The sequence below is a fragment of the Anoplolepis gracilipes genome, chromosome 10 (genome assembly GCF_047496725.1).
Source record: "Anoplolepis gracilipes chromosome 10, ASM4749672v1, whole genome shotgun sequence".
Lineage (NCBI taxonomy): Eukaryota > Metazoa > Arthropoda > Insecta > Hymenoptera > Formicidae > Anoplolepis > Anoplolepis gracilipes.
This window is the reverse complement of record NC_132979.1, coordinates 2,739,339-2,767,258: the sequence shown is the minus strand read 5'-3', so window position 1 is coordinate 2,767,258 and position 27,920 is coordinate 2,739,339. Positions and strand designations below refer to the sequence as shown.

Below are 27,920 nucleotides of genomic sequence, written 5' to 3'. Positions count from 1 at the left end.
TGTTTCATGCTGCCCTTTTTCGTGCGGGATATGTGACAATACATATACATATATATATATACAAGTAAGTCTATATTATCTTTTTCTGTACCAATCAATAAAATTTATAGATAAGATTAAAGTAATCTTTCAATGAGCATCTTCCTTAAAATTAACAAAATTTACTTTGAGTAATAAATCGCGCCAGAGTGGAGTTTACATTCTGACGAGAAACGATGAAACACAAGGATAAAATAAATTTCTTTTTTATTTTACATCATTATTCGACTACTTTTTGTAGATGACGTTGATGAACGAAATGAGACTGAAATATGAGATGTACGGTCTCATGTAATATTTCAATGACTTTCACATTTGGCAGTGAAATATGAGAAATGTTTTCATCGCGAGATGTGAAATAAGACTACGCTACTCTTATCTCTATATTAAATTATTAAAAATTGTTTACCTATATGTAATACTAATTAATTCGTGCTGTCAGCAATTATGCAACGATTCTTGATAACGCACCAAGAAAGCGACAGCACTCTTTTATTCATTCACAATTTGTTTAGTTTATATTCCAAGAATATTGAATATAACAAGATAATCCTATCTTATTCGACATGAAAAACAAATTGTCTTTTACGTATTTTCTCTTGACGTTGCCTTTCAAGAAAAAGAAAGAATAAACGAACGTAATAGATATTAAAGCCGATCTAATTGCGTTGAGTTCGCATATTTGCACACCGTAAGCGACGTTTATTCGCAAGTGTAAATAAACCGCGATAACTGTCGTAAGATCCAACTTTAAAGAGCAAGAAAATTCAATTCATTAATATCTTTTTTATTCTTATCTCATTGGTATCTCGCAAACGATACGGAGAAAAAACTCATCAATATTACTACGATTTCTTGCTAACACTAAATAACTTTGTACATATTGAATTAAATAACTTTGTACACCACGTTAGTACACTGCATTTTTTCTGCGCAAAAAGAGTCCACGTCGTAACAATGTGACGTAACGCGAAGACACGATTTAATAGATAATTCGACATTATTCGAGACAGCCTTTGGCTTCAAAAAGTATAAATGCAAAATAAAACTTGACGCGCCATCCCTGTCCACATTTAAATGTCATCCCGCATTCTTCACATCGCTACTTTATACGCATTTCGTTCCGGTCATTGCGTATCACACACATTGTACTTGACATATCTCACATATCTCTTAATATCTAAGATCATCACATGTGGGCGACTTACCCGCGATATTTACAACATCTTAGTAATTTCAATATTTATGCTGCTATAATCTTGTAGAGTCGATCGTTTGAATACTGTCGTGGTGGAAACCCGCGTTTGTCATGCCCTGTTTCTTTTTCTTCTTTCTCAGTGATTTTTTCAATTGCGGGGTCCTGCAAATTTCAAAGATAAATAATCGATAAGTTTACGAAATTAGATGTCTTAGTTAAAGAGTTTATAGAATAAAAGTAACTTTGATATTCTTTTTTTTTTTAAATTTAATTCAAGAATTTTACGGAAAACTTACGAAGATATGCAGGGAATCCACCAAAAGCTCTGATCTATGCCAAAGTCGTTACCCTCCTGCAGAGTTTCGGGTAACTCCTGATTTAAGGTTTCCGGTAACGCTAATGTCAAGAACGCATCGAGGAAAGACAAAAGGCCAAGAACTACCAAAGGCAAAGACGGATGGACGTCGGCCTGAAAATAATGGTGATTAAACATTATTAATCTACCTTCGATTTCTCGACGATGGATTTTGCTAATCTTCGGGGGAAAAAAAGTTTCTCCCGCCACATTTTTCTCGGAATACTCACCAAATAAATCACGTAAGGTCCAATGATGTGAGCGAAGTAGCCAATAATGTGAATCAGAGACACACCTTGCGCCCGTACTACGGTCGGCAACATTTCAGCCGCGTATTGGAAACCAATATTCGCTGCGATATTGACACCAAGGCGCGCCAAGATCGCCATGGTGACGGTTAGTGCGCCTGTAACGTCACAAGGATATGTAAATCTGTCGTACAAGTAGTGCCATTTGCGTTGGATCGTAATTTAACGCGATAAAATATAGATCTCAAAGATATTGTAAAGTGCGATAGAGAGAAATGATTTTATCCTTCAATTTACTAATAGTGACACAATGTTCCTCGATAAAATAAACAAACTTTTGTGCGATAAGAATAATTATTACAACAGTTATATAACTTACCAGGAGGTGTGGGTATGGCGATGAGAGAAAAAATACCGCACAAAAACATAGAGGCGAAACCCATCCATCGTCTGCCCCATCTGTCAAGAAATAGCGCCAGCAAAATCGCTGCCGGAAGCTCGGTCAACGCGGCTATGGAGAACGACATGAACACGTTAGGATCCAATAGCTTCATGTTCCAAACGTGTCCGTCGAATACCAAAATGATCAACAACCTGAAAGACACATTCTCGATCGATAATTGTTTCAAAGAAGACGAGAAGGAAATAAAAAAAAGTAGAGTTAATCATCTCGGCAACTCACTTACCAATAAATAACGAGTATGATGGTAATACGAGCGAGCCGAGGCAATTTGAAGAGGTGTAGTACAGTGTACTGATTGTGCGATTGATCTTTCTCGATTAAATTCTTGCAACTTTTCTCGAATTCTTCGAATACCTCCTGCTTCACCTCCTTACCGTTGACCTTCGCAAATTTCTTCAGCATTTCGACCGCCTTGTCGACCTTACCGCTCATAATGTACCATCTAATCAACAGAGTACAAGTCAATTATATCATACATCTGTACTGTAAACGAGCGTCATAAAAAATAATTAAAATCACAAATTCCATATAATATAATACATAACGTATAATGCATTAATAACAATTACCGTGCACTTTCTGGAACCAGCCATGGGCTAAGGAAAGCGACGATCATGGGAAATGCGGTAACGACGCTTAAAATTCTCCAATCTGCGATCCAATATGCGATCCACGGCAAAATACTAGCGGCGAAAGCAAAGTAAATCCCGAAGGACATGTTCGCCACTAGAGTTCTGTACTTCGGACCAACGTACTCGATCACTAGGATCAAAATCATATCAATCGGTAATCGCATTATCGCGATTATTAACGAATAAGATTTCCATAAAAAATTTATTTTAACAAGCAATCAAAATAATTTAATCTAAACAGTTGATTAATACGCAAATACCTAGTTACACGTCCTTAATAAGCTGCTTTGTTCAGACAGAAAATTTATTTAAAGATTTTTTGTAATTTTCCGTGTAATATTTTGTTCAATATAGTTTTAGATTTGTCATAATGATTCATACCGATAATGAAGAGAACGTTGAAGCAATTGTCGAATGACGAACCGACAATCAATCTCGCGATGCAGAAGGTCAAGAAGCTATTGCAGAAGGCCGTCGCGATGGAGGCGAAAAAGCCGACCGCGTTACAGGACACTAACGCCGGGATTCTGCCATAATGATCGGCTATGTAACCGAATATTAGACCGCCGATTATGCTGCCGACGAAGAAGGCCGATTGGGCCGCGGAACCAAGGAAAGTCTTGTCGCAAACCCATTCGAGCTGGCAAAATGTAATACATATTTTTTATTATAATTATTAACAGACACAGAGATATTGTTATCAGTAGGGTAAACTAGGGTATGAAGGCCATACAAAAAAAAAGATCATAATTTTTTCAATAATCGCTACATAGTGCGCTTTTTTTAGTCATTATCAAAGATAATCGATATTTACAGTAGTTTATGTGCATATATGGTACATGTATTATTTAAAATAACGATATTGTGAATGTCATATAATTATTCGACATTATAACAGTTTTTAGTGAACAAATGACAAACTTTGCAGATAGTCAAAAGTAAAAATATTATGTAACATTCACAGTTAACTCGAAATATGGTAAAGAGATTGGGGAGGTGATAGAAAAAATAATGGAGGAATATGAAAATGAAAGATTGATTATAGGAGGGGATTTTAACATAAGGACAGGGGAATTAGGGGGTGAAGAGGAAGAAGGAGGTATGGGAAGGAAAAGTAAAGACAAGACTATAGGAAATGGGGGGGAAAGAATTTATATAACATTCACAATATCGTTATTTTGAACAATACATGTATATGCGCATAAACTACTTACAGTTAAGCTATCCTAATCGACCTTAGACATATTATAAAGATATGTAAATTATTAAATGACGTATATAATTTTTATTTTCGTTTTCACTATTTTTTTTATAAATATTATGGCCATCTTTCCGTCACTATGGTCATCTTTTTCTTAAAAGTTGGGTAAGATGGCCAATGCTTATGTTGTACTATTTTGATAATATAAAATAATCGCTACATAGTGCGCTTTTTTAGTCATTATCAAAGATAATCGATATTTACAGTAGTTTATGTGCGTACATTATTCGAAATAACGATATTGTGAATTTTATATCATATTTTTACTTTTGACTACCTGCAAAGTCTTTCATTTGTCCACTAAAAACTGTTATAACGTCGAATAAATTACAGTTAAGCTATCGTTCCTTCGTTCGACGTTAGACATATTATAAAGATATGTAAATTGTTATATGACGTATATAATTTTTATTTTCGTTTTCACTATTTTTTTATAAATATTATGGTCATCTTTTCCTTAAAAGTTGGATAACATGGCCAATGCTTATGTTGTACTATTTTGATAATATAAAATTTCTATTAAATATTTTCCTTTTAATTTCGATAATACTACGTAATTTAAGCTTCTGTAAAGATAACATATTAAACACTATTAAAAAAAATAACAAAAATAAAAGTATGTTTTTTGCATTTTAAAAAACTACGACCATCGTACCCGAGTTTACCCTAATGTTCATTGAGTTATTTTTCAACAAACGAATTTATATCACAGCGATTTGGTATCGAAATCACTTTTCTACATATAATACTATCAAAATATCGATGTATAATTCAAATTTTTTTTTAAGATGCTGTTTTTCGACATTAATTGTGATCAGTTTTTATATCTAACATTATGTCATATATCTAAAAACAAGTATATACGATACAGGTTTCACTGTTCGTCGTTTCATAAAAAAAGCGCGATTAAAGAAGACTTTTCAAGAGAAGAAAACACACAAGTAAACAATAAAAGAGGGAGAATAAAATATGCGCGTACTTAATATTAATCATTTTGTAAATAAATGAAAATTTATTAATCGAAAACATTTATTAACCTCGATGTACCCTGAAAAAGATTTATGCATGATTTAAAGTGATAACGTCTTATTGTTAGTTACCTCGGCAGCGATCGAGGCGTACGGAATCATCGTGTGATTGAAGGTCCATCCTTGCTTGCAACGGGCGACTGGCCACGACGAATTGGCCTTCCTTACCCCCTGCATGAGCAACTCGGTGTAATTTACATCATACATGTAACATCTCGAGAACAACGTGGCACTTTCCAGCTGCAGTTCCTCCTTGGTAGCTGGAGGTATCGCTATCGCGATCCTGCGGACAATAATAATTGTGATGTATTCTATTTTGTAATGTATGCACTGTAGCTCTTTAATTTCGCTACCGCCGACAACGGAAGTTATTCGAGGAATTTATAAAAAAGCGGCGCATTTACTAGAAATATATCATTTATGACTCGTTATTGACATGAAAATTATATCAGCGCGACAGCAGACGCAAGTTTGATTGATCCTGTTTTCAAAGTATACTATTTCCACGTAAAAAATGTAAAATGTCTATATATGTGCATTTTTCGCATAAAAATTCCAAAACCGTTACTTTATTCGGCAAACGCATATCTCTGCTATTTCTTGTATATTTATAATGCATTATATTCGCGCAATAGCAAATTCTTTCGATTCCTATCCGAGATCATGTCAATTCATTGTACATTTATTTTGCAAAATAATAATTATTATTGCTATAGAATTGTGGTTGATCCCAACGATTCACATATTTGATACATCCTGTAGCTTCGATGAGAAAATAAAAAACACGTAAAAATTTTTTTATTCCTTCTCTCTTTTTCGAGTTAGAATCTCCTCGACAGTGATAGTCAAAACTGGTTTTCTGTATACTTACATCAGATGCGGAGAAACCACTGATTAACTAATCTGAATCACAAGCCATCATAGCAATAGATTTTCCTCACGATAATCATACCAATTATCTTTGACATAATTACCTCTGTATCGTTTCTAGACATACTTCCTTAAAAACATTAAACTACTTAAATCTCCTTTATTTTCTGCCACAGTCACTTTTTTTCTAATAATATTTTTTATTACGAAATACTAGATTGATTTTTGACGAAGAATTTGCTTATCAGTAAAATGTAATACGATTCATATTCCGAAATTCCGCCTATCAAAAGAGCCAAAATTTCATTTAACATGTAATTGTTTGCAATTTTTATTTCGTTACGCACAAAAATTTAAAAAAAAAACTTAATGTACTTATTCGTTTACAGCAGATATCTTACAAGAAATGTAACATAATTATATAAGTACAATTATTTCTGACGGGAAAACACTTTTTTAAAATACTTGTAGAATAAAAACAGAATTATTCAGGTTTTATTGGTTTGCGGTGAATGCGGAAAAAGAAATAAGAAATCTATCTTTATCATATCATATATATGTTTAATTTTTTAATTGACGCAATCATTGCACGAATGAAATACCACGTGTTCTTTATTATTCATGTCTTCTATTTGAAGCGACACAAAGTTACGCAATTTTGGGATCCGATAGAGCTTAAAAGAATTTCACTTAAAATAAAATAAAAAAGCTTTAATTATATTAAGTTGATTAGAAATTTGTGCATATGTGCGTAGAGTATACATTTAACGAGGTGTTTATATATTTTATGTATAATGTTTAATCAATCTTATATATCTTATATGTCATATGCCTTGTATGTGTGCAGTTTTATATGTGTTAAATTTCAAAAAATTTAACAACAATGTCGAGGCAATGTATGTAACAACTTTTAATTACCAATAGTTTAAAAAACTTTTAATTTTTCTTAAACTTTTAATCAGTAACTTAAAAATTATAATCAATGTCTTCATTTATTTATGTACAAATGAAAAGTAATATGAGAAATATGAGATTTTACATTATAATATATGTATACAAATAATCCAGCACGCAAGGAATTTACATTTATAAGCCAACTCAACCATAACCACAATCATAATCTTGACCCAAAATCTTGAAGAGACTGAACTTTATCATCATGAATAAAAGATGAAGAGAATTTCACTTTTTATTATTTTTTATATTATTCAGAGATTCTATAATATATCTCGAATTACGCAGAGAATTCTTTCGATTCTTGAAAATCTTTTACCTTTCGATCATAACGTGTGCTTAGATATTTTCTGTACTGTCTTACAAATTCCTAATTACTTTGTGCCTTCGTTATAAAAACTATCTGAATTTTTGCTTGTGTTTCTCCAAGTTTTATTTATAACAATAATCTAAATACCGTTTATTTTTTTTTGTGTTTATTTTAATTGCATTATTTTTATTTTTAAACATCGCCAAAAAATCATCTCCTAATTGAAACTCACTTTTCATGGTCGGTGAAATTCCAGGATTCCAGCTCCGGTATAGTGCACCAGTATTCGGCTGGCACGAGAGTGAGGAAAAACTGCGCAAAGTATAAAAAGGCATAAACGATTGTGAAGGGTAAGAGTAGAATGAACAGGAACAACTGGTATTTGCTCGCTTCGCCAACATATGGTAGTATATCATCGAAGGTCTCGATCTTCGGGGGACCATTGCCCTCCTCAACTTTCGTGGATCCGACCATGACCGTCGTCTGAAAAATGACAAGAATGTGCTTTCTCTCTTTGACTCTCTTTTGGTAATTCTCTTAAAAAATGTATCGCGATCAAATCGCCAACATTATTGTATACGCATTGTCAAATATATATATATATAGCAATTTACATAAAAATAGTCGAAAGACAGAATACGGGAAATGTTAATTTCAAGCAGGAATAACAACGAGATGCTATACATATATCAAAACAAAAAACCAACCGATGTTATTCTGATAATAAAATTTAAATAAAAATGAATATAAAGAAATAAACACACAAGACCATGACTAAGTAGAAGCTACAGCTATTTAATTAATTGTTAAATGAATAAATAGTGTGTCAAAACAACGAAATGCATTTAGAAAAGAATTATCTATCTACAGTCGGACCTCTTATCCTACATTTTCGGTCCGGAATCTTCCCCTTAAACCTCTGATCCTGCGACAAAAAGTTGAAAGTGGAGGTGTAATTCCCCTTTCGTGGTCGTAGCATGAAGGGAATTTTTGTCGTAAGATAAGAGGTTTCGTAGCATAAGAGGGTCATAGGATAAGATGTCCAACTGTATTAGATAAATGATAAACCGTTCAAAAATAAGATAAAATGAAATACATTGCGTAGTTTTAACGTAATTTGTGTGACACAATACTAAACCATGTACAACCAGGAAATATAACGATAAATTTTTATATTCAATAACGTTATTTTCTATTCACAAAATTTTATTATTTTTTAATACATAATTTAATGTCTGATTTTCATGTAGAGTGGAAATTTTAAACTCTATACTGTTTATATTTGCAAACCACAGAAAAATCACAGGTTTAATTAACTTTATTCTTTTGTATTGTCTCTTTGAAGTATAAATTAAAATGTTCTAAAAATGATGAGTGTGACTCGAAATATTTCTCATTTGTAATTTTGAAATTTGTACAAAAATTGCTTAATAATTGATTAATAATTACTTTTACATACATTTATAATCGTAAATAATATTGCGATGCATACTTGTAAAGATAAGAAATCGTAATGCATAATTGATTGCTAAAATTTACAAGATTGTCTGAAATATAGAAACAATTATATAATATTGCATAAACGGCTTGTATACTATATTAATGCAATATACAAGTAATTACATTGAACAATTATATCGTTTCCAATACGATACGTAACGAAAAAAAAGCGCATATTATAAAGTCATTGCCGTTAATAATGCTATAAAAGATTCATAAAATACGATACGAATTTATAAGAATTAATTTTAATATAAATACATTTCAGTACCATACTCGTAGCTCAAAGGTAAGTAATCAAACAAAAAAATACTATTGAAATTAGACACAACTTATTGTTAACATGCTAACATTCTAGTTTCCGATATACATATATTTAAAAATAGATGTAAAATTTATGATCTTTTCTAAAATATTAACTGTTTGCGCAATTAATTTTTAAATAGTATTTCGGCAAAACTATAACGATATGGCGAATCATCTCATTGTCAGCAGTATATTTGCAAAATTAAATTTTAATAACAAAAAATTATTCAATAATTAAAAAAAGTATTTCAGCTAGATTATGTTTAAAATATGTAGAATTATAATTGCGCATAAAGAAATTAATCCATATGTATATGCTTACAAAAACACTACACAATTCTTTTCTAAATTATAATATAAAAATATCGCAACATAAAATATTACATTTAACATTACATTAGGTATTACATTTAATATTGTATTAAGTAACATTTAATTAAGCAAAATTTTAAATAAAGACTCAAAACGGTTTTTCATGTGAACCGGAAGCTCTTTGTTCGAAATATTTGAGATTGAAAATAATCTGATAATGTGATATCCTGAACATGTTCTGATTTATTTATGTTGTTGACGTTTCATTTATTCTATTTTAAAAGAAAAGTATAGCCGACAAGTAAAGAAGTTGTGCAATATTTTCTTATTGTAATACAAGAAATTTCATAAGCTGCATATAATCATAAATAATAGACTACAATTAAGTAATTAAAAAAAAAGAACCGTACTAAAGTTTGTAATGAATTTATATTAATATTTTATATTAATATTTGCTATACATTAATTTAAAATACGTAATATTTACAAGTCAATTTGTGATAATTGTAAATAAATGAAAAATACAAAATATTATTCTGTTGTATTATAGAAAATCATCTTAGTGTAATTATTGAGAAATTTATTTATACATTACATTTATACATATACATGAGAAATTTTTCTCATAATGCCATTATCTATTGTTGGCAATGATTCCATAATTTGCCTATCGGAGTTCTCTTATAAATTAAACCTATTGATTTAAATCCTAATTACTATTGTATTACATTTATTAATTTATAATATTTTTTTATGATTAGTATCTTAATGTGTCATCTTAATATCCCATTATTTCAATGTTTTGTTCGTTAAATTAATACTTGCCTCATTTCGAATGATCTATCAGTTAAAATATTTCGTGATGTAATATTTCCTTATTATAATACAAGAAATTTCATAAGCTGCATATAATCATAAATGATCGACTACAATTAAGTAATTAAAAAAAAAAGAAACGTAATTACTTGATTACTGCTAAGCGGAAACATTAAAAGAATGATAAAATATAAGAAATAATACATCTAGAAAAGAGACAGTAGACATTATAAATTATTAACAATTGTATTATTCATTTAGCACTTTTAATTCAAGTTCAAACCGACAATTACCGACATTGAAAGATATAATTAAGAAACGATTAAAAACAGTAAACGTCATTTGTCACCTAATGTAAGCAGCAATAATAATTGCATAAAAACCATCTTTTATGTTATATGCGCCAAAATAGAAACTGACAGCAAAATGAATAAAATCATTTGAAAAAAATCAGGAAGAAATAGTAAATAGTCTTTACCTGTTGATCTTTCTCGTGCAAGGTACAATAGATAAAGTGAGATTCACAACAACAAAATTATATGCACACAAAAGGAAATAAATAATCCCCAAAATAGAGTTTTACCTTTACACAGAAGGATTATATGCGTGCGTGTGTATATGTATATATAAAGAAAGAAAAGGGAAGAAAAATATACTTTAAACGCGCGATATTTCGGTAAATTCTCGTGTGTGTTCACAGATCGCGATAGATCACAATCGCGCTATTCATGCGCAAGAAAAACCACGCTTTTCCGATTTTCCGTGACGCGCCGTCGATTTTTCGGATGTACACGCACTACATCGTCGTTTCGTGAGGCGCGTGAACTGTCGGCCGTGCAATCGACTGGTGGGGCTTTATATTCTTCCACCTAGACAGAAAACCACACTCTTCCCCACTTTAATATAGCAGCGTCGGCGGATCGTACAGACCGAACGACCTGTTGCTGGCGCTTTGACGCGAGAACGAGAATGAATCGTGTTCTCCAAGTGACGTCATTGGTGAACGCACGTAAACGGGGAATTCACGGGGAAACCAATTTTACGCACAGACGCGCGGCCTTTTCTCGGTTACCTCTATTCCGCCAACGTCATCGCGACTTCCCACCGCAATTTTCTGCGTTAACATTATGCAGCTTTGTACGCGCACCTTACATATATGTATGTCGAACAGAACACCCGGAGGAGGGTGCAAGTGCGTCAATCTCGAGGGTGCGGCCAGGCACGTTCAAATAAATCTCTCGTGTTTAAAGATCCAACATTGAATCTTAACAGTCGCTTGGGAGAATTTAAATTATATTTAATTATATATATATATATATAATTAAATATAATTTAAATTCTCCCAAGCGACTGTTAAGATTCAATGTTGGATCTTTAAACACGAGAGATTTATTTGAACGTGCCTGGCCGTTCGTGGTTATATATATATATATATATATATATATAACATCTTTAAAATCAATAAAATTTTTTAAAACTTTTAAGCTATAGATTATCGCCTATAACTTGGTTTCTTTCTCCCTTTCATTAATAATGGTCTTAATACTAATTACTTAATGAAGATATGGAATATAATATTACTGACAATTTTAATTGGGAAGAATATGAGAATATCTTGACTAGAATCTTCATTCAAGTGTTCTCACAGATAATATCTTGTTGGGTAACGAAGAATGATATAGGTCGGCACTGATATGAAATAACTTGGAATATTAATTGAAGAGCATAAGACCAGATGAGATTGAAAAACGATTTAATTGAATATCTATGTAATAAGTAATTACGTAAAAAATGATTGTATATTGAATAACCCAATCTAAATGATGATTAATAACACTTGTTCAATCAAATCAATTAAGCTTCAATAAATTATTTAATACATTTGTACGTCTGTTTCGCGCCACGCTTCTTTTTTTTCATCTATTATGAAAGTATCAAAATATCTCAATTTAGACTAAAATGCGCAGAAGTTAGTGAGTCAGCTGTAAATTAAAAGGAAAACGTGTTACTATTTTTCGCGAGAAGGCAGGAAAAAAAGATATCAAGTATTTAGATGAATCATAAAAAAAACTTGCCATTCTTGAATTAAATTTGTTACTATTATTAGCGACCGTGTATACAAGGGGTTTTTAAAAGTTTATATATAATGTAGTAATTTGTCAAAACTGAGAAATTTTGTAGACATGCTGCCATAGTATATGTATGTATAATGTCAAATCAGTCAAAATGTGATACTCACGCAATTGAGACTTTATCTGTAGAAGTTATATTTTTGAATAATGATAACGCGAGAAACGTAAATAAAATTGCATGTTCAACATAAGTGAGTTAAGTATTCCACAATTAAAACACAGTGGGTGCTAATCTGTTTCGTCAGCGTGATAAACTTTTAATAATACCATAAGACATTACCTGAGACTTATTTGTACACTTCTTTTTCTTCTGCTTTATTTCATAAACTTTAGAAATCGGGTTTTTTGCCAAATAAAAAATCTCATTTTTTAATGAAAAAGATGAAAAAAATTTTTGTATAAATCAAGTTACAAAATTCAAGATAACGTTCCTCGTGGACGAAACGACCATGATGACGAGATGATGAAATTATTCCAATTAAAAATCAACAAATAGCGTTGCACGTTTTTATGAAAGAAGGTATATTATTAAATATAAATATTGAATAATCAGCTACGACTAGTTTCGACGACAATGCGTCGTGATTTTAAATGCTCCAAACACGAAGGTGATGACCTTGATCGGTGGCGTAGAGAAAAACCCAAGAGACCGGTATAGAACGGCGGTTTGGATAAAGTATAGAAGGAGATGCCGAGAAAGACGTCGAAAAATAAAGCCGGACGATTCGAGAAACCGGTTGATGACCGCGAATGACAGTGGAAGGGCGATGTTTTCGAGGAGAAATGAGGAATGCCCATCGGTTTTGCGAGATGAAGAAAAATAAGCAAAAGTCTTCATTTACGCGAAAAGGAAAGGAGGAAAAATTCCAAGAACGGCAGATAACATTCACGCAATGTAATCACAGGAATCCAGATATTTTGTTTTTCTTTCTCGAAATGTCATCACGTGCGTATGTCGACACTTTATAATGCTCTCACTTTGCGCGACTCGTTTCATCATTACGTAAGGGCTTGAATTAGATGTCTTAACGGGAATGATAAATAATAAAAGAAGTTGAGAAAATTAATAAGAAATATATTTTTAATTCTTTTTTTTTAATTGAAAGATGTACATGACATAACAAGGTTTTCTTATTTATATTCTTTGCATTACATAATTATTGAATTATGATTAACATTTTAAAATTTTCTCACAAATAGGTGTTTTATCCTTCATTTCATAAACTTTTTTAATATAATGTAAGCTGAAGAATATCAGCTGAAAGGTATCATTTAAATTTCAATAAATGTTCAAATTTATTGATTAAAGAGAGAGAGAGAGAGAGAGAGAGAGAGAGAAAGAGAGAGAACGAATGGCGAAATAAAATCTTTAATAGACTAATAAGAACAAAAAAAGGCAATATTACATAAGTGACGACAGCAGAACTAAATTTAAATTGGCTTGTGTTACAATACTGACATATTAGATGATGAATAAAATATGGCAATCAAATAAATTTGGCGCCATCATAAATAATACCAAAACGATTTAATTGACACTCTCAACGATTTCTGCTCCCTTGAATGATCAGTTCAAGAATGTTGCGTTATGAATTTCTCGACTGACAACGTCCTTGCGACTTGCGAAACAATTGGAATAATTGTGTAAAATATATGTGCCTAATCAGCTATCAGAGAATGATTACAAGAGAATATAAAGACGACATGCAAAACTATTTAAAAATATTAAATAATTATATAGTATTACGATGTGTGTCGATAGCATATTAAATCCGTATAATTCAATCAAATACTTAAAATAGTGATGCGAATCACGATCGAAATGTTTTCCGTGCAGAAAAACAAGAAAATCTCAAAAATCTGATTGAAATGACTCAGACTATAGTCATTTATCGGAGAAACATCATTTACAACAGAGATCTAGATATGTTATAAAATTAAAAGTATTATTTTTAATTTAATTTGTTTTTACATTTTTTTATTGATTACAACGAGATGCAACATTTGTGCACGCGATAATGAAAATCGCAGCACTTATCGTTAAAAGAAGCAAAAGTTGGAAACGCAAAGTTAATTGTCTTTTTTAGACAATTAACTTTTTGCGTTTCCGATTTGTTTTCGATCGGAATAAATTAATCCGTCATCTGTAATATGAGTCAAGTGGTACCATACTCATTATTGCTCCACATAGACAAAGTGTGGAGAGAGGAATTCGCTCGCGGATTTCCGCGAATTTATGAATCGGCTCTGACCGCAAGGACGTAAGAGCTACGATAGCTCAAGGCGGCAGCTTTTTACCAGGTCGAGTTCAAGTGCACTAATCATGATGATGGTAGTCCTTAACTGTTTGAACCAAGGAACGTGGCGTGTTCCAGTCATCTCGCGATCATTTAATAATTTCGGATTCTGAACGCATCAAACGAAAAATCGACACATACATAAACATTACTCTAATTCTCGCCATTGTTATTTGATATCTTCAGAAAATGATTTTTATCATTCCAAAAAAAAACGAGAAATTTTACATTTTAAAATATTAAAAAAAATAATATTTGTAGATATTTAAAAAATCTATCTATTATTAAAATATTTTTCGATTATAATCAAATAATCTTTATAATTGGAGCTGCGATGTTTTTTGTTTCCCTAGAGATGAATAGCAAAATAGAAACATAGAAGAAAGTCTTTATGAACGTTATCACTTTAATGTCTTTTTCGTCTATTATTGTTTTATTAAATTTTAATTATAGTTTTATTGCAATTTTATTATAGTTTTTCTTTCCTTCGTAACAAATCTTTGATGTATCTCATCAGTCAAATCATATTTATCTCACTTATTACTGATTAATAAAAAAATGAATTTTTTTCATGCTTTTTTAATTTTTAGTAAATAAACTATTGTAATTTAACGATAAATAATTTTATATTGAATTAATGTTTTATAAAAGAACAAAATTCGCAATTGTCAGTAAGGCCATAGTTTCAGGTTTTATAAAAATATTAATATGTCACTGATAAAAACAAAATTAGATCGAGGTTATATATAAAATATATAACTTCTGTATAATTTATTTTTTTTATATCTTATTGTTAAATTTATTTACGTAAACTGTGAATTAACGCCTAATTTGTACCATGATGTAACTATGTACATTGTTATCTTATTAAGAACTTACATATTTGCGTTTTTAAAAAATATATACATTTTAAAACGTTTCTGGATACAATTAAAGATAAAAGTGTATCTTGAAACTTGAAAGTCACAACAAATAATGCGATAAAGTTAATAAGATAACGTTACCAACACTCGTGAATCAAAGATTTGATCGAGATTTGCGTGCATAATTTATGACGATAAGTAATGGTAGTTTTTGATTATTAATTCGTTTAATACCAGTATTATCGACTTATTATTATTAGCTCGTGAAAAAAGCAATTAACAATTAGATAAGTAAATCGTAATTTATTAGCGGATTTAGATAGCAACAGAGAGAATGTTTTTAAGTAACGAATACAACGGCAATTAACTTTTACCCAGACACGTATTAAAAGATTCCATTGAATGGAAATAGATATTCGTAACGTTTCATTAATAAATTGCAAGAATTGATTAATGTAATGGACGGCAAATATAATTCGTCGCAAACAAAACCATATCTGGTTGCAGATTTTTTCTAACACAAATGCTAAAAACAAAATGATATATAAAATAAATGGAATTTATTTCAGTAATGGTGTCCGAGTAATATCTGATTCTCTGATAAAAAAAAATTAAAGCAAATAAACAAAACAATAAACTCGACTTCAAAAAGTACGAATATACAATTTTTTAAGAAACGATTTTTTTAAACGCTCATTAATTTTACGAATTAAATAATAAAGTTTCTTTCTTTAGATTAATTAAATAATATTTATTATTTATTAAATTATTATAAAATAAATTACTCTGCATTAATTTCCTTTTTAATTCAACAATTTCCTTACGAGGTTACAACACAAGAGCTTGAAACCATTCAATCGGGATTATTTCAATCTATTATAAGTTATAAGTCACGATTAAGTTGTGAATAACAAAAAAATTTAGACTACACAAAAAATCAGGAATAGTAGTGTAACAAAGTACGAAAATACATTTACATTTTCGTATATGAAACTCAATGCCGTCGTTTAGAAATAAAGACGCGCAATCCTTTATAGGAGAAACTTTTTATACCGAATCTAGGAAACGTATTGCAACCTCCGTGAGCGTAGAAGAGTCTTAAATGTACATGCACGTGTTTGTAAGTGTCGCATTCGCGGAAAATTCTCCATTGTACCTATAAATTCCATATAAAGTAGACTTTTTTCAAGATACGATAAAAATGTGTCAACGACGTGGTCATATATTTTCGTGTACAGATGCAAAATCAGCTGAAGCAAAAATAAGAGTCTCATCGAGATATCGATCGGAAGTGATCTCGAGAGAGTAAACCACACAGAACAAATTTATTCCACACAATTCCTGTATCTATTATAATGGAGATTTCAAGAAAATTTCCCGATCTGACGTAATTAATCACTTAGCTCTCTATAATTGACACGTGCTCCGCAATATCTACTAAACGTCGTAGTTTCTTCTTGGCGTTGCCACCATGTTTTATCAAACTTGACATGATTATTCCCATTAGTACGTTTGTAAAGTATGATAAATTTCTCTCACCGCATAAAATATCCCTATAAATACATACATATATATATATACAAGATAGTGAGCGATAAAGAACAGATATTACCTTTGAGAGAATCTAAAGAGCATCTTTTGCATTTTTACAGGCCAATCACCATCTCTAGGGTAGAGCTCGTCATCTCGCAGATCAATAATCGCGAGGATCATTTTCTTATTTTTAGCGTGGCAATCGTTCCACGTGACCTAATCTAATCCTCACTCTTACTCCTTTAGTTCGTCCTCCTTTAGGAAGTCCTTGAAAATGTCAATGCGGTCACACTCGACTGATTCACTCGATAATACACGGAATCTATTTGTTCTGAAAAAACTGAATCGATTGTTTCATCGCTAGTGCCACTGAGAATCGATATCATAGATGGTTTCAATATCCTATTTCTTCTTTAATATTACAGACTATAATATTATAGATTTTTATCTTTATATATATGATTTATAAAATAAATGAATAAAAGTGTCATATATGAATTCTCGTTAAAAAAAAAATGAGAAAAATAGTTTCAAAGCGCGTTGATAAATTATTCATTATTATTTAATAACTGTCTAAATAATTAACACTTTTTCAAAAACTAAAAATTGCTATTTCACCATCAAAAATATGCGTATTATTATCTACATTTTATTTGCGATGAAACATATTTTAAAATCAGATTTACACAAATATTCTCCGCGGTCATTAATCATTACTTGCCACCGTCCCTTTACAGACACCTTGAAGCTTGGTCTCGACTTCCGTTGCCAATCAGACCGTCGCTCTCTCCGTAAAACCGCGAATTCATCGGCCATTTCGTGCCATTGCATTCAAATGAATTCAAATGCAACATCAATAATTCATCAAGTAGTCTGTCAAGGGCAAGAATCGTGTATCGTGGAAACGTGATTCGCGACACAAGGATACGAACGTCGGAGCCCAGAGACGATAGACAGGTAGCGACTGATTGTAATCCTAATAAATAACCGATCGATAACTCTTATGAACGCCCATCAGTTTTTCCACGAAGAAGCTTGAGAAGAGATTCGCGACGAGAAGTTGTGGAGAAGGCTGAAGCTCGCAGTTTCACTGAGCAACTATTGCGCAATATCAAATTGTTAAATCGTCTAATTGATCATTCGAGAAGCTATATTATTTAGGAATATATTCATTTTAATTGTATCTAAAAAATAATATCTCAGTTATTGTATCTAAAAAATAATAGTCAAAATACTGCTAGTTTGGTGGATCAGTAGTATAATTTGTCCTCATTAATTCCTAGCTAATTCTTGATTAGGAACTAACCAGGATATTGTGGAGATTTTGTCCAAACATAGATTTTTATTTACTAATCAGTTTGTTTAATTATTCGTCGAAAATAATAACTAGAATATTTCAAGTTTTGATTAGGCATAAATTAGTTATCGTTTGATAATTATCGTCAAATTGACGTTTATCTTAGTTTTTGACTATTTTTAGCTATTGTGCTTTTTTTTAACAAAGTCATTAATTTAAAAAAAATTACCTGTGTGTACTGATTAAGTTAGTTTGCCATTTAAATAAACAGAATTTTTTTTACTCACTCATTAGACAGTTTCTGTCTAATAAATCTAAAACATTACAAGCTGATTAGTCACTGATTTGTTTTCCCGAGCTTTTCTACTCGAGTATTAGAGTCTTTCCTACTCAGAACGCTTCAGCGTTAAAGAAGTTTCATAATACCGAGAAAAAGAAATTTTGTCCTTATGAATTATAATAAAAATGACGCAAACATTGATATAACGCAGAGATCATCGGAAGCATCATCGATTTCATGTATTACATTATGCGCGAATAAAATTCCCTCCTTTCTGCTTCTTTTTCGAAAAAAAAAATATTAAGATATTCCAAATTTATATTATCTATATTTCGCAAAATAAATAGACATACGAAAACAAATGAACCGAATGGATATCTTCCGCTTTGTTGCGCGTACACGATGACGCGTATCGTTAATTAAAATTAATAACGACGAGAGAGAGAGAGAGAGAGAGAGAGAGAGAGAGAGAGAGAGAGAGAGAGAAATCGCAGTGCAATTTTGTTGTTAATGAGAGAGAGAGATATCAATCTACCGCTTTCCGCTATTCTTCAGTTTCATCGTTTCGCATTTGTATTCAAATTTTTCCCGATATAGTGAGTGGCGAATTGTATTTACTAACGCGTCGCATGTCGAACAAACAAATCTCGTTGCACTTGCGTCACAGATGGCTTTCGATAAAAATTGCAGCCATGCATATACATACACGCACACACACACACACACACACATATATGAATTCCGATTTCTCGGTCTAGATGCAGTTGCCATCGTTTCAAGAATTACGGATTGATCGAACTCTAGCCGTACATATACATTTAAAAGAAAAAGATTTTTTCTCGAGTTTGCAAATTTCTCTCCCTCCCTCTCTCTCTCTCTCTCTCTCTTTATCTATCTCAGCCTCTCAGCATTATATTCAATCAACCAGAGATAACAAGATTCTCAATTAAGAGAATTTGTTTGTGTATTTTCTGTGTTTAATTAGCAAATGATTACTGACTATAATGAGCGTTCTGTGATCTCACTTTTCAATTTCTATTTCAAGAGTGGAAAAAGCCAATGCCAGTCACAAATAATAATTAAAACAGTAATTTATCATTCGTCTCTATCTCATCTTTGTAATTTTTTTTCATCAACCGCTGTAGTGTAACGAGTTAGAATTTATAGCAATAGTTCCATATGTAATCGATCGTCTATTAAAGATGAAAATGAAACCTCATTTACTATAAGAAGCGAGTTACCAGTTTCCGCGGACGCACCTCTCTGCGATTTCGTCATTCTATTCGCTCGATATAAAATTAGAATATTCGCATAAGATTTATCGCATCATGCAATTTTCGCATAAAAAGAGTCATTAGCGAAAAAGAAAAAGACGTATTCATCAGATATGCGCAAATCAGTTGAGTTTTCACGCCTTATGATTTCGATGTTTATTCATGGCCGACCGAATCTTCTCTCCGCCCTCGATTTCGACAAATATTAAAATGATGCAATTGCGAATCGCTATTAATTATCCACTGTCGTTTATTTCGTTCACGCGTCATTAAAACACGAATCCAAGAAACACGTAGACTTCTTTGAAATTGATTAAGATTATGCAAAAATTCATCGTCGTTTCTATACATAAATCTCTTTAATAGCTGACAGCTCATAAATCTAGTAAAAACCAAAAATCTGTCTTTTTTTCTTTCTTCTGTAATATATTTTCAATTATAATAAGAAACTGTAATATAAAGGATAAAAAATTTTGCCTCTTAATCTAGATATATAAGATTCTAGATATATAATATTCCCGAAAAGATTTAATTAAAATTAATGATATTTATGATTGAAATTGATATCTTTAACACCACAATGATTCATATAATAAATAATAATAATAATTTTAAAAGTACGATCGATTACTTTCCAATCGATTACTTCTCGTACGTTTCAATTTTTTTCCATCATGGCATCGCAGGATTTTCAATCAGACGAAATGGACGCTGAATAGGACCGTTTGCAATGAAAAACTGCGGAACATGCTGCAAAAAAATTAGGTTGCGAAAAACACTCGGATAACTAACATTAGACCGCTCTTTTGTTTGATACACTATCGTCAAAAGTGTTCGTTCGTTTATTAGAGGATACACGAATCTTCTCGTAGTTACAGTTTCGACTCGTTAATCAACAGTATTGATCTGAGGCTTTGGCGTATTTAACGCGCTGGTCCGAGAGATATACACGATCTAATATTCGAAAAAAAAATCGTCTTAATTTATTTCATTTAATTTACGTTGTCAAACAATTTAATTTAATCTTTTCTATAAAAATATTCTCGCATCACGTGACTTTTGATTGCACACAAATCGAATCTATATATATGCTTACACAAAAGATATGATATATAAGGATTATAATGTATATGTTACGATAAATGTAGAATTTTTTGATATTTTTCAAACAGTTGATCAATTTCATGAATTAACAATTGATTAATTTCGTAAATTCTTAATGCAACATCATTGTGTATGAATAAGAGTAATTAACGTAAAGTGTCTCTTAATAATCGGTAGTTGAATCTAATTAGAATCTTGAACAATCAATATCCTCTTATATAATTTTCTCGAAGGATCATGTATGTTTTATCACCGTGGTAACAAATACACATAATTTTTCCGCATGAAAGAACAGGATAAAGAAGCGCATTTGATTCTTTTTTTTTTTTTTTTTTTGTGATTAACGATTATATCAAAAACCGCGAAAACATATCGGTGCGCTTAGTGGTGATTTGCAAATTATATTTAAAGTGTAAACAAAAAATATAAGGCGCCAATTAATAATAGATTTTTTTTCCTATTTTAATATTCTATTTAACATTACGTAATAACTATATAACTATAAGCAGTATAAGAATGGCAAGTCGTCGAATACTGATAAAACCGACCCGTATATAAGAATAATGCAACGTAAACGTGAGGTCGTGAAATATATTGCTGCCAACAAAACCAGGACGAAGCGCAAACATGATAATAAAGAGCTAGTGAGATAAGTACCTACGCTTAAGGACAGTTAACTCGAAGTTACTATTATTACGAGGAATTTTTGCTAGACTTTCCGTGAGAATATAATTGTTAACGAACAATCTGAAATTCAGTCTCGTGTGAATCGCGATGAGATACGCACGATAATGTAAACATTACATCATTATAATTTCAAGAAAGTTAATTTTATCGCGCATATAATTATCACGATTACGTGTAGCATGTCTGATTTTACAAAGATAGAAATACTTTTGAACGTATAATAACAATTAACGTCACTGTGCAGAAATGAAATTATGAATGTATTATAAAATTATAGACATACGTGTCGTATTTTTTCTTTGGCCAAGGGCACCGACACCAGGAGAAATTCTTTTTCCGCTAATTATGCAATAATATGATTTAAATATTAATTATGTAATTAAATATTAATTATAATAATAACGTAACAATGTCGAATTTTCTTTTAGTCACGCTTGTTGTAATTATCGACATACCGAGCTGCTGAGGTATTTTTATTTTTCATTGTGTGTCGAACATCACGTGGCGACTGTCAACAACGCGTTGTCGCGCGGTTTTGCTTCGCGGTTTTCCCCATCCCGACAGTTCCGACCCACGATCGTCCTGACAATTGTATCATATATATCCTCTTCCAATTATGAAACTGCTATTATCCGGAATAATAATTCACACAAATCATTTCAGCGTGCGTGCAATTTATAACGGGCGATAAAGCCATTGTCATAGTCGAGCAAAAATTTGATGAAAAAAAAGCGCGTATCGATTGGCATCAATTTAAGCAATAGACGCGAATCGATAGATTCATGAGTAGATCATCGCTGAATACAGAGCTAAAGTAAGTTTAAGCGCTTTTTGATTGAAGCGCACCAAGTGATTCCGACAACGAGCGGAAATCGAGCGATCGGTCGTGCTCGATCAAATCGAAACGTTTAAAGTCTTAAGCAAGCAAGCACGAGAAACGTCGAGGAGTGATCAATTTTAATCGGATAGCCGGTAATGGGCTCGTTCCAGGCGATTATTTACAAATATCCGCTGCACGGTTCGCTTGACGAGTTTTCTTTACTCACCTATCCAACTTGATGACGTCTGACTGAATCAATTGATGATACAAGTGCTCGCGATCGGAATAATAATATCTTCTATATCGTGGAGAAATTGCATCCTTGTTTATACAGCTTTGAGCGTGTTTCTCGCATTTCTTATATTACGAATATAGATATTAATACTACAGTTTCTTCATGATTCAGTAATATATTTTTGCGCTTGGAGATATAAAATTATATTACATATTCGCGCAAATTAAGTGTCCCAATCATCATTTTTTAAATAAAATAATTTTTTTATATAATAAAATTTATTTTCGTAAATATTATATAATATATAATAACAATAAACAATAATATATAATCAAATATATCAAATATATGAATATATAATCTTTTAAAAAGAAAGCTGCATAGTTGAGAAGACAAATTCAAAGGAATCAATTCTTTTTTTTATAGAAAATAAAATTTCTGTTTTATTTTTCGAGCGCACAACTTTTCAACTAATCTATCAAGCTTCATTTAAGAAAAGTTTATTATCACCTGTCTTAAAAAATATTTTGCACGACATATGTAATAAGAATTTTATTGATACGGCTATTTCAATTTATAGATATTTAATTAATACTTATTTATTCGCGTGTTAAAAATGCTTTGTGACCGAATTTTACAATAATTTGGGAATCACTGTTTCAAAGTATAGATAGGAAAAAGAGCGCATTGGGTTAGCGAGCGAGCTAACGATGATGCAAGCTGTGACATCCTCGTAACAAGCGCCGGTGTGTAGTACTTAATTGCGCATCAACACCATTCTCGGAGTAGTTAAGGGATGGCGGTACCATTTGACGAAAGGGTGTGCCGGAATTGTATCGTGCTCAGCAAAGTTTTAATCGTGTCGTTCATTAAAGCTCGGTAACTGCACACCGCCGTTTATCTACACCGTTAATCCATTATAATTTACACCGCGAATTTCTTCCGACGAATATGAATGAACGACGGAACGTGCTAACGCTTAGAACAGCGATTTTCCAACGATATCGAAATTTGTACAACATTTTCGTCGACGAAAATTATTTCTCAGGTTACTGTCTTCTTTGATGTCTCGCAAACTTCTTTCATCAAAAATAGCACATAACTCGTTGATCTATCACGTTTCCTTTTCCGCGTTCGCGATGCAGGTGCGTGACTTAGGAAAGAAGGAAAGGAACATAGAATAATGTTCGATCGATCTAACATGATTAATCTAATCAATTTTGAAATTAGCTGTAACGATCGCAATTTACACGAGATTTTTCCTCGACGGGCGAAAACGGGTTCCTTGAAGAACGAATGAAAGAGAACCGACGTATTCGTACGATAAATTTTTCCATCGATCTTCGTATTTTTCTGCGATATACAGGGTGTCCGGTAATTACCGCCCCACCTCTCTAGAGCTGATAGAACAGATCAAACTCAACATAAAAGTCCTCTACCATTTTTTTTGCGATTTGCGCAATAATTATTAAAATATTAATTAAAAGGACAAAATGGTAGAGGACTTTTATGTTCAGTTTGACCTGCTCTATCTGGCCTAGGGAGGTGGGGCGGTAATCACCGGACATCCTATACGTATACGTCGCTCTCGATATCGTGTTTTTAAATCTATAAGATCTATACATTAGTCACTATGCACGCGCCAGTGCCTGATAACGTGCAGCCAGATCGGATTAATGCGTATTTTCCTTGTTCAACGCTTGCATTTCTGCAGCTTGATGCTGCCATGGTTGCGATTCCAGGCTAACTAGCTGGCGTAACATCGTACATAGCTTCGCCACAGAAACCGTTATGCAACCCAGTTTCGAAGTTCAGGAGGGTGGACGCGAGTTCGCCGGACAATGGTGCAACCCGAGCTACGTGGAGATTGTGATTAATCTTCTCAATTTATCCTACTTATCCCCATCGTGCACTGCCCTCCCTCCCCCCCCGCCCCTCCCTCACGTCCTTCCCGTCGATCGACCCGGTGAGATACCGTAAGATCGGCAAAAGGGAGGCGGCAAAACTTGCCTCGTTTCCAAAACTATTCTCCAGGGATGTTTCGAGTCGCGTTTATCTCGTATCGGCATAATCTAATTTATAACTTCCGCGTAATGCTATTACAATGTAATTTTAATCGATCGCTCGACAGCGCAAACGCTCACGGATTAAAAAGAATGTTTCAATCAATTTTTAATTTATTGTGTCGATTGTTAGAATATGTTGGAATACGTACGGCGTAATTTTGCAAACCAGACTGTGACGTATATTGACTTCATGCTCCTCTTTATATACTTTGAAAACGTGGTAACCTACGCTTACGTGCCGATCGCAATTAATCTTATCATTTATTTCGCTAGGCGCTCATCATATATACAACCGACATTGGACTTTGGGACTATTCTTTGGTTAACCTTGTGGATTTTACACAAATTTCAAGATTTCATGATAATAGAAAATTACAATTGTACTCGAGAGTTACATTAACATTTTAGACAAAGTATATCTTGATAAATTATTGCAAGAGAGAGACTTTCCTAAAACCTATTTAAAGTTGTTTGTAGACAAATTATCGTCATTATATACATAATTGTTTAATAATTATTGTTTAATGATTATTGTTTAATAATTATTGTATAATGAGTATTATTTAATGATCATTATTTAATGATTGCTTAATGATTATTGATTGGCATAAACATTATATAATGATACATCTATGATTTATTCTCAAATTAAGCGCTTACTATTTACCGCGCGTACATTTTTCTATTTTCTGTAAGATGTAGTAATAACACAAATATAAGCAAAGTGATAAATTATGACTAGTACACAAAGCGTTATTGCGTTACTCAAAAATATTTACGCGATTACGCATATCGCGCACACGAGAATTGTCGATAAAAATGCAGTCATAAAGGTTCATAAAGTTTTAGTACATCTTGATAAAGCTGTTGATTAAGAATATATGTACAACGAGAGGAAAACTTTAAACTTTCGACTTGAATTAATTGAAGAAAATTGTAAAAACATATTAAAATCGAGAATTTAGAAGAAATAATTAGTCTCCTTTGATTTAGCATTTCATAATTAATTGTAAATAAAATATTTGATTTTCAATAGAGTGTCCCGTGTTCTTAATTAAGAATGTACGTCAAAGTAATCAATAAAGCATTTCATATCTCCGAGACACCGTATTGCTGATTTACACGGACAGTAATTTAATTTCTTGTCATTGTGAGGGTGATTTAAATCAGTTTTACGCGTGAGAAAAACATCACTAGGTTGTCACGGTGATGGATGTTTGGTGAAGTTGCAATTTACGTCCGTTTTCAGTGAGAGTCGCGTCAAATCCATCAGGATAATAGCCGGCAAAAGTTTCGTCTTACAAGCGAGAGAGAGTAGGAGAGAATTTTGAAACGCGATTAAACGACGGTAATTATTGTTCATTTAAATTCATAATTCATGCAAATTTCATTATTCAAAGTTTTGTAATATTTCAAAGTTACCAATTATCGAAACAAAAAGTAGACTCGAAAAAACTTTTCTCTCTTTCGAGATAACACTCTATACTTACACGTTTTTCAAAAATTTCTAAAATCATTAACGTTATCTCTCTCTCTCTCTCTCGTATTTATACACGCCGTATAAATTCCACTGAGCTCGCACAATTTCCCGCGAAAAAATGTCCACTAACGAAACACGTATAGGTATATCTAAATCGCAAAAGCGGAAAACAGCCTCGCGCGGTCGTTCACGGCCGGCCAGGGTGCGATCGATCGCTTCGATACACTTACGTCAAAATACGTAACCGTGTCCTTAAACTGCCTCGCCTTCGGTCGTGGAAAACGCGCGGGCAGGATCGTCACCTTCGCTCATCGCCGGCTAACCTTGCACTAAGCTCCGTCATTTGGTTCGTGCCGCGATAACAAAATAACTCGCGAGCGTTGGCAGATGCATTTTAGAGGCCCTGCCGGATTCATCAGGGTACGCGGCACTTACGGTGGCTGACAATTCTTTGCCACTTTACGACGACCTATTAACGATCCCGTCGATTATGACTCTGTGGAAACGCCGGATTCACGCAATCCACGCGACAGAAATACGAACGCGCATTTATTCTACGTCAACGTAATAAGTTTCTTTCCTATTTTTTTTTTTTTTTTTCCTGTCCATATGATTTTTTTCTGATATATTATGAAACTGTGTTTCTCATCTCTTTTATATTTAAAATTCAAGAGAAAGGCTATATTAAAATCAAACAATTTCGAATTCTAGAATTATATCGTAACATAAAATTGCCACACACATTTACAATTGTAACTTTATATATTGTAGAAATGACACAATAAAAAAAAATCATAAACAACAGTAAGAATAACGTAACTATTTTTACAATGCATATAATAATCAAAATTTAATTTTGATTATTATCTTTTAAATAAATTAATTCCATACTTTTAATTTCTTATGACATTAATTAAATAAATCTTAAAATTAAAAATCTCATACATTTCTTAATATAATAAAAAAAGATATATATAAAGACTGTTTTTATCATTTTTCTTTCTTTTTTCTTTTGTGTATTATAAAAGGAAAAGTATAAATTGGAAAAAAATATATTTATATCTGAATTTTTTAAATTTTCAAAGTATTTATAAATTATTTTGTTGAGTCATAAGATATTATATTGCTCATTTTACAGTATCATTACAGTGTCGTTGTACGCAATTTGTACATATAATAACGTATTTACGGAAAATTGTATCTGCTTCGATATTAAAAGTTTTTTATTTTATTTTTGACCGTTTTTTCATATTACGATAAAACTGTCTAAACTATACGAGCAGACCTAGTGGCCCCGATATTGGAAGAGGCATCTATTGTGCGAAACTCACGAAGATGGAGATAACATAATGAAACTAACTAGCTTGGTCTGACCAATTAATTGACCCAAGCACGACATAACATTTGAAGTCTTGTTCCCCCTGTTCACGTAACTGTTTACATCGTAAGACATTATATGAAAATCTGTCACTCACAAAAGTTGTTCCGTGAAATAAATTATGTGAAAAAATTAACGACATTCCGCATTAACATCGGCATTAAAATATAATTTTTATCTGA

The 27,920-nt window shown here is 32.1% G+C and overlaps 1 protein-coding gene across 3 annotated transcripts; it reads right to left on the bottom strand.

Annotated features, from left to right (window-relative positions):
* Positions 1-229: 229 nt before the first annotated feature.
* On the bottom strand, positions 230-26,694 carry LOC140670631 (carcinine transporter). 3 transcript variants are annotated; one of them, XM_072901334.1, is made up of 10 exons: positions 26,591-26,694; positions 7,591-7,841; positions 5,297-5,507; positions 3,317-3,575; positions 2,873-3,065; positions 2,527-2,745; positions 2,220-2,434; positions 1,823-1,998; positions 1,534-1,706; positions 230-1,399 (listed from the first exon to the last, which is right to left on the bottom strand). In XM_072901334.1, the coding sequence occupies exons 2-10, from the start codon at positions 7,830-7,832 to the stop codon at positions 1,291-1,293; spliced, it is 1,797 nt and encodes a 598-aa protein (XP_072757435.1). In that variant the 5' UTR covers positions 7,833-7,841; positions 26,591-26,694; the 3' UTR covers positions 230-1,290. The 3 variants fall into 3 exon arrangements, with proteins under 3 accessions (XP_072757435.1, XP_072757436.1, XP_072757434.1); XM_072901335.1 differs by lacking the exon at positions 26,591-26,694 and adding an exon at positions 10,876-11,167; XM_072901333.1 differs by lacking the exon at positions 26,591-26,694 and adding an exon at positions 10,771-11,165.
* Between the last annotated feature and the right edge of the window lie 1,226 nt (positions 26,695-27,920).